This window comes from Aptenodytes forsteri, unplaced genomic scaffold (genome assembly GCF_000699145.1).
Source record: "Aptenodytes forsteri isolate BGI_AS27 unplaced genomic scaffold, ASM69914v1 Scaffold55, whole genome shotgun sequence".
NCBI classification, from domain to species: domain Eukaryota; kingdom Metazoa; phylum Chordata; class Aves; order Sphenisciformes; family Spheniscidae; genus Aptenodytes; species Aptenodytes forsteri.
In genome coordinates this window covers 8,938,831-8,946,342 of record NW_008796063.1, presented here as the reverse complement: position 1 = coordinate 8,946,342, position 7,512 = coordinate 8,938,831, and the positions used below count along the sequence as shown (strand labels likewise).

The 7,512-nt window shown below is 42.4% G+C and overlaps 1 protein-coding gene across 2 annotated transcripts in view; it reads left to right on the top strand.

The window, feature by feature from the left end:
• Positions 1–1,321: 1,321 nt before the first annotated feature.
• Positions 1,322–7,512, top strand: part of DHRS7B (dehydrogenase/reductase 7B) — a 12,950-nt gene continuing 6,759 nt past the window's right edge. Inside the window, exons 1-2 of one of the 2 annotated variants that reach the window (XM_009286428.2) lie at positions 1,322–1,389; positions 5,620–5,795. In XM_009286428.2, the coding sequence (XP_009284703.1) occupies positions 5,645–5,795 (151 nt within the window). In that variant the 5' untranslated portion in view covers positions 1,322–1,389; positions 5,620–5,644. The remainder of the gene's footprint in view (positions 1,390–5,619; positions 5,796–7,512) is intronic. The other variant, XM_009286429.2, reaches the window with a different exon arrangement.

Sequence of the window (7,512 nt, the reverse complement as noted above, 5' to 3'; positions counted from 1 at the left end):
GTTGTTTTGCATAACAATCATGTAAAAACATAAGCAGGATGCCATTGAATGACTACTGAAACACAACGGATGGTTTTTCTAGGTGTTGCTTCAAGTAACGCTTGTGAGATGGTAGCTTGTTCAAATCGCACTAGAAAAACTTAATTCAAAATATCACAACTGATACTTACCCGCCCCTCAGCAAACCTCCAACACGTGTTCATTGTTGGCAGCGACTTACAATGAGCCCTACCAGCGCGTAGCACTGCTGTGGCACTCTTGGTAACGCCAGTTGCCATCATTTCTTTCGAGAATTCCAGCTGGGTTATTGTATTCCTTCTCCCGAACCCCTTCTCTGTTTTCCGTTTGAAATGGTTGTATTGTAGTGAGGAGCTCTGTCCAGTTCCTGCGTTCCTTCTGAAGAGTTTTACTGGTTTCTGATGACCTCAGTGTATTTTTTTACATTATTTTCTGCTTATAAAGTTTGGAATGAAAGCTGATTATGTAAGCATGTAAGCGCCCACTGGCATTTCAGTAATTCAGTTGTTTGAATTAATGTAATCGCTGTTTTTTCTCATTGGGTTTTGAACGAGTTTTTTGAAGTTTAACTGACCATTTATGGGGATCTTGCGCATCAGAGAAATTGTCGGCAAATTTCCCATTGGTGTGTATTAAATCACTGATTTAACAGACAACGCTATATGACTGGTTTTTGTCCGGCTTAGATGTCTGTAAGTTTGATTTCAGTTTCTTTCCAAAGCAGCTGGGTCAGTAAAACTGTTTAGCTGATATAAAACGCAAGTCATGCTCACTTTTCTCCCTGTCAAACATGGCTCATAAGGGATTTAGTGAATTTGGTCTGCTGGAGGGAATGCCTCCAGTAAATACCGGGTTTTGATGCAGAGTGTGATGAGAAACTCATCCGTCTCTTCAGTTGTGCTCAAAGTTCTCAAGAATCCTAAGGAAAGACAGAAAAAAGTCCTTTTTGTTTTAATTAGCATTAAAAAAACCCATATAAAATCAGTGTATGCCCCAAAACTAATTACAGTAATAGAGAATTGCAACTGATTCACAAGTTGCCTTTTTTTTTTTAATTGATCTTTATGGATGCTCTGGATTCAATACTAGAAATTATTTATTTAGTACTAGAAATAATCAGAGGGTCATCATAAGTTTTGAATTCACCTCTATCTTTTTAATCTGGGGGTTAAATTCCCCCCACATTTCAAAGGTCACAGACCGTATTCCTGAGGTTTGTTTTTAGAGGCAGTTCTTGGCTGTGCTAGCATTGGACAGAGCGCATTTGCTTGGACTGCTGCCACTTCCAAATTTAAGTCAGGTCTGTCCTGTTAGAAGACCAGAGGGAGACACCATCTCACAGCGTCACTGGCAAGTGAGTTCTTTTCAAAGGTAGGATATTGTGCTTTCTTCAGACGAAAGTCGGTAGCTAATCAAGCTTAGAGCTGCTGTGCTTCTGGACAAGGGCTTCCTTAGAAAAAAATGACTTTTTTCCCTCCTTTTATCCCCCCACCTTTTAAATGACACCTTTTGATTTCTGAAAATAGCCTCCCAGTTGCTGCCATTTGTCATGTAAATGACAATGTGATTCTAGGTGGCTGAAGCTAAAGGAGAATAGGTGTTGTTTAGGGAAACTATCGTGGGTTTAGTTTCTTTTAGGACTTGATCTCATCTTTGCTGCCTTTAGTGCACTCTTGACCTTATTAACTAAGATCCTTGTTCCTTTGGAAGTTGTTGTCCTGGCTTTTACGGGATAACATCCAGTTTTTGTTTTAAGGGGAAAGGTTTTTTTTTTAACTGGATATATGTGATTTATGTTATGGTAAGCCTTTCAAAAAGTTTCCAATTACCTGTATTTGCTTACATTATCGGTGTTCTTATTTCTGCTCTCTGATAACCTGCAGGTTCCAATCCTGCCTTTTGGGATGGAGAACTGAGAATTACAGGACTTTATTTGAACTGATTGTGACCAGTGGCTTCTCTCCTGCTGATAACCTGGTGTCATAAACATTATCTGTTAAGAATTAATGACAGGCTTTTTCAGCACGAATACCCAAATTTTTGAACAAAGGCGATAGTGGGGTCTCAGACCTTTGAGCAAGAGGTCTGAGGATATCCGGTTCATCTCGAATTAGGTGTGGAAACCCATGTGTTCCCCACCCTCCACCATGTCTTTAATGTGACATGGCATTATCTGCCCTGGGATGTCTTTAGCTACTTCAAAGTGTTATCTATCTTAAGTTGGGTTTCATGCTTTTTATCTTCTCCCAGCCTTTGTCTTGCAACTTAGCATTTTTGTTGATGGGAATCGAGTCTTTTTTATCTGTGATGTATCTCATTCTCCTTCAGATTGCAGCAGTTTTTTTCCTCTGGCTTTTGCAGCAAATAACCCTAATACTGAACAGAACATAACTTCTCCTTCAGGTTCCAGCAATTCTTTCCTTTGGTCTTTCCGTCAAATAACCCTGAAAACTGAACAGATCGTAACTGCCACCCTGTTGTGTCAGTAGCCTGGCACTGGGCTCCATAAGATGGATATTGTTGAACGTACTGCAGTGTGGCTCTAAACTTGACCTGATTTCCATGTTCTCTTGTTCCACTGATACTTATTTTTCAATGATTTTTTCCAGCATGTTCAATATGACAAGCTAAAATAAGGACTCATGGGTTTGTGATATAAGCTAGTCTATGAAATCAAAGCAAAACTTGTTGCTGTAGGTCTAAAGTGCTACAGAAATTCTTTCTTCTTTCCAAAATGATTTAGTTCAGCTGGGTTGTCCTCTTTCTCAAGTCTGACTGAACAGAGATTTTCTTTGTTCTGGGGCTCATTTTAAGGGGCCATTTGAGTACCTTCCTTGAAAGAAGGTACTGCAACTGTAGGCCCTAATAAAAAAGGATCTACACCTCTGATCGGCTAGTCCTTCTCTCTCTTGCTCCCCTCCTTCATCCAGTCTTTCTCTTCTCCATCCCGTATTTCCCCTCCCCATATATCAGAGGGGGTGACCTGTTGATTCAAACTCTATCCTGGAAGCTGCAGAAGCGGGTTGTTGCTGCTGACTGGGTTCATGGCTTGCTGCAGGGGGGGGGGGGGGGGGGGGGGGGGGGGGGGGGGGCGGGGAGAGAGAGAGAGAAAAATAATAAAAGGCTAGGAAAGATTTTTCAAATTAAAAAGGATTAAAGGCAGACCTTCTTTGTTTAGAAAGTAGATGAATAAGTGATATGATTAAGGGATAAGTTAAGCAGGCATAACTGGTTCATACTGATGAGCAATGGATGCTACCTCACCGAAACACGGTTAGCTTTCAGTTGGTAAGATGGGGGCTCGTTTTCCACCAGCCCCTGTGGCAGAGTTCAGTCCTTGCAAACTCAACCTTTATTTTTGCCAAAGAATGTGAAAGAACTTTGCTGTAATCAAACATGGGACTCCCCTCCCATCCCCTAGTGTGGCTTAGTTAGAAAAGGTGTCAGAAAAGCCCCGTCTTCCCAGTTACCTTTTCATCTGCTTTACCCAGTCATCTGCATTTTACTGAAGTCAGAAGCAAAGCTGGTCAGGGCCAGATTTTTAAAATGCCTCAGCTTCAACATGGGTTCGTAAAGGAAGTGCCACTCCACCTGTCAGCTCCCACTTTGGAAATAACAAAAGGTCCTAAATGGGAGCTGAAGATTTTTGATACCAAAATGTCCTATAAGCCACGCTGCTCAATGTCAGCACAGCACCTGTTGTCCCTGCCCACATCATGTCTTCTGAGTCTTAGGAGACCTTTGAGAGCAAAAAAAAAAGGGACAACATAAAGAGGGCAGCTGCTTTTAATGACTAGCTGAACATGAACCAGTAAGGAGAACCTCCTGCTTATCCAGCCTAAAGGCGGCCAGTGGCCTTGTGTCTAAACAGCTCTTTCCCGGCAATTATTTTAGGGGCGATACGCACTCTTATGTTAAATCAGCTCTACCAGTCTTCTGCTGTAAGTCAGTACAAAATACACACTCTTTATGCGCACTCAGCACAAAGAGGTGGAAGAACAAGACGCTGGTGTGAGCAGCTGGGTGCTGTGCTCATGCACTGCTTTGCAACGGAATGAGTTTAATCCTCCTTTCGGGTTTCTGGTTTCCCACTTTGGGCATACTCCCTATGCCCGGGGGAGCTTGTGGCCTGGGTGTCTAGCTGTGTTATGCACAGTATTTTATTGTGTTCTAGCTATACCTCCAGAAATACTTATTTTATACAGTTCACTCACTACTGGTTCAGCAAGCTAGTCTGTTCACTGACCAGCTACTTGAGGAATTCTGTCCAAGCCCCTGATGGAAATCAGAAAGAGCCTGGCATTTTCCACATTAGCTCTGTCCCACGACATGTAGAGCCTCTGTCATCCCTTCAGCTCCATACGAGCTCAGTCCTACTTAACGACACTGAATTCTGGCTTAGCATTATTAGTTACCTCCTGTTTCTGCTACTCATGCTGTCCTTTTGTTTGAAGTAGCCTATGGGTTGCGTGCCCAGACCTTTCCAGTATCTTCCTGGTAAAGGCCGATCTTGCAGGTCAAACTGTGAGTTCAAACTCTACCTGCACAACAGGGAAGATATGCTAATATTTCATTTTGACTTTATGTGCGCCCCAAAAGTTGTATAGATTCCAGGAAGGGGTTGTAACTGACTTTACTGTGACATCAAGCATAAAAGCTTGGGGTTATATACAGTGGGAAAATTAGTGACCTTTTTTACAGCAGAAGTATCACTTACTCTTTGGCCATGTAGTAAGCTGTAACATAAACGACTCCCTTGAAGGCAACGGCTTAGCAAGGAGATTAGAGCTATGCATTGGTATCAGAATCCAATTCCAGGATGAGCTAGGTCTCGTAGATACCTTTAGCTTGGGTTTCATTCACAGGTTTAATTTCAGTATATTAGAACACAAGTTCATACTGTTAAACTGCACAATTAATGTTGGTATAAAAGTAAAGAGCATGAATGTAGGCGTTAGCCTACTGGATTGGACATGTGGTTCATTTAAATCAGGTAACTTGTCTCTGCTAACGGGTGGTGAAAGGCACTGGAGATGGAAGCACAGATTTCAGTGCATGAAGAAAATAACGTGCTCAGAGAGAAAACTTGCTCTGCATCTCCAGAAGATAGACTGGCTTATATCCATCTGGGATAATACACAGTAACTGGTCTCTGGCACGTAGATACTGTGGTACTGGCTGTTCTAGAGAAATCTAAGAGGTTTTTTTACAATCAGAAGAATGCAGACGTATCCCAGCTCTGAGGAGCTTCCACTCTAAATACACTTTGTATAAGAGAATGAATCTAGAGCAAAATGGAAAAGCATGTGAGAACAGCAACTCGGAACCCAAGTTTGTTAGATGACAGCTGACAAGATCCAACACCAAGTGTCCTGCTGGGATGTTCAGATTAGCATTTAAATGCTTAAAATTGGGTACTGATGTAAACTTTTGAAAGTCTAAATGAAGGGATGAGGAAATCTGTCGAAGGTACCTCTGCATGGGATTTGGTTTATTGGTGGCCTAAGGCAGGGTTAAGAAAAAGGATTTCCCTAGTTTTCAAGCCTCTGCTAATTTTCTTGATGGTGAAATGGTCTGTTTCCTTTCATCTTGTGGCTCTAGGAAGACCGTTCAGAAAGGAAAACTCATGGATCTCACAAACACAGTCATCATCCCACTGCTTTTTGGCAGCTTGGGGATCTTCGCCCTTTTCCGGCTATTGCAGTGGATGCGGATGCGAGCTTACCTCCAGGAAGCAGTGGTTGTGATCACAGGGGCTACCTCTGGCCTGGGAAAAGGTAGGTACCGAAAGAAGGGCCCCAAAGGCAGGACAAGCAGAGGGTTGTGGAAGGGATACCTATTGGAATAAAGCAGTAATGAGCAGAAAGTTCCTATTGCTCTGAATTTTGAGAGACATAGCTTGCACAGCCATATCAGTTATAACTATAGCCAGCGCAAATTTTGATGGAAGAAAGTCTCAAAATTTGTTGAGGAAAATTTTAATCATGCTGTATAAACTGGAGCTCATCAAAGCAAGGAACAAGTTATGCTGTTCTTGTGCTGTCAGGGGTCTTTTCTCTAAATCCTGAAAAAGCCAGGAAGTCAAATTGTTTCTCCCCCCCCCCCCCCCCCCCCCCCCCCCCCCCCCCACAGCCATATCAGTTATAACTATAGCCAGCGCAAATTTTGATGGAAGAAAGTCTCAAAATTTGTTGAGGAAAATTTTAATCATGCTGTATAAACTGGAGCTCATCAAAGCAAGGAACAAGTTATGCTGTTCTTGTGCTGTCAGGGGTCTTTTCTCTAAATCCTGAAAAAGCCAGGAAGTCAAATTGTTTCTCCAAAACTTCCCAGAACTGGTGTTCTGCATTCAAGTTTGTTTTATTTCCAGATACCCTGCTATAGTTTCTACTCCTTCTCCCTGCCCTCTCCCCCAAGTTAGGGTACCTTTTCTCTCATGGTACAAATCCGTCCATTCTAAATTCAAACTCTTGGCAATATGAACACCAGTGAGTATTTTTTTCTAAATAAAAACACAGGTGGTTTGGTTTTTTTTCCCAGATAAAATGTATTCTTTGTTTGAGTGGATAGGTTCTCTAATTCTGCTTTCTATACTTGCTTTAAAAGCTTCTTGAAGAGAAGATAAGGTGCTCTCTGCTATCAAGGCCTTTCATTAGGATGAGTACATTTATAGAACAAATAGAGCTTAAACTGATGCTGTCTTTGCATCTGAGTTTGTCCTTAAGGATAGGGGCGTTCAGTAACTGAATGGCCAAAGGAGACGAAATGGTCCTCTCTGCCTGTCAGAACCGAAGAGCTGGGAGTGGTAAAAGAATTTGTATTTCACATCAAGAAGAGAGAGAACTATTATCTCAGGAGAGACCTTCCAGCTGTGATAGGCTGGGCAGATGAAGCACTGTGTGTTGTTGGGTGTACAGATTTCCACCATTGTACAGTGAAGTTTCCCCCCTTACTGATTCATTGGCAAGATCTTATACTATTCCCCTCACTCCCAGTTATTAATATACTAGACCTCCTCTAATTACTGTGTGTTCTTAAACACCCTTCGTTACCACTCACTAATCTCTTTAACAAATAAGCAATATGTCTCACTGGATCACGGAGGGGTGGGGTAGAAGAACATGCGATTGCCTCAGCAGCTGGTAGCACTGAAACAGCATGGCATCCATTCTTCAGCCTTTTCCTGATGAAGAGGATCACCTTGATGAAGCCATTCGCTCCAAGGCTTCCAAAACCTTTGGAGGTGTTCACTAAAACTGAAACTCCTAAGACCAGGCCCCGCTGCAAGGTAACCGTAGTCCCTCTTAAGAAGGGCATATAGTCAAAAGTTGCTAAGCCACTACCCATTGTATTTGAGAAGTCGTGGCAGTCCGGTGAAGTTCCCACTGACTGGAAAAGGGGAAACATAACCCCCATTTTTAAAAAGGGAAAAAAGGAAGACCCGGGGAACTACAGGCCAGTCAGTCTCACCTCTGTGCCTGGGAAGATCATGGA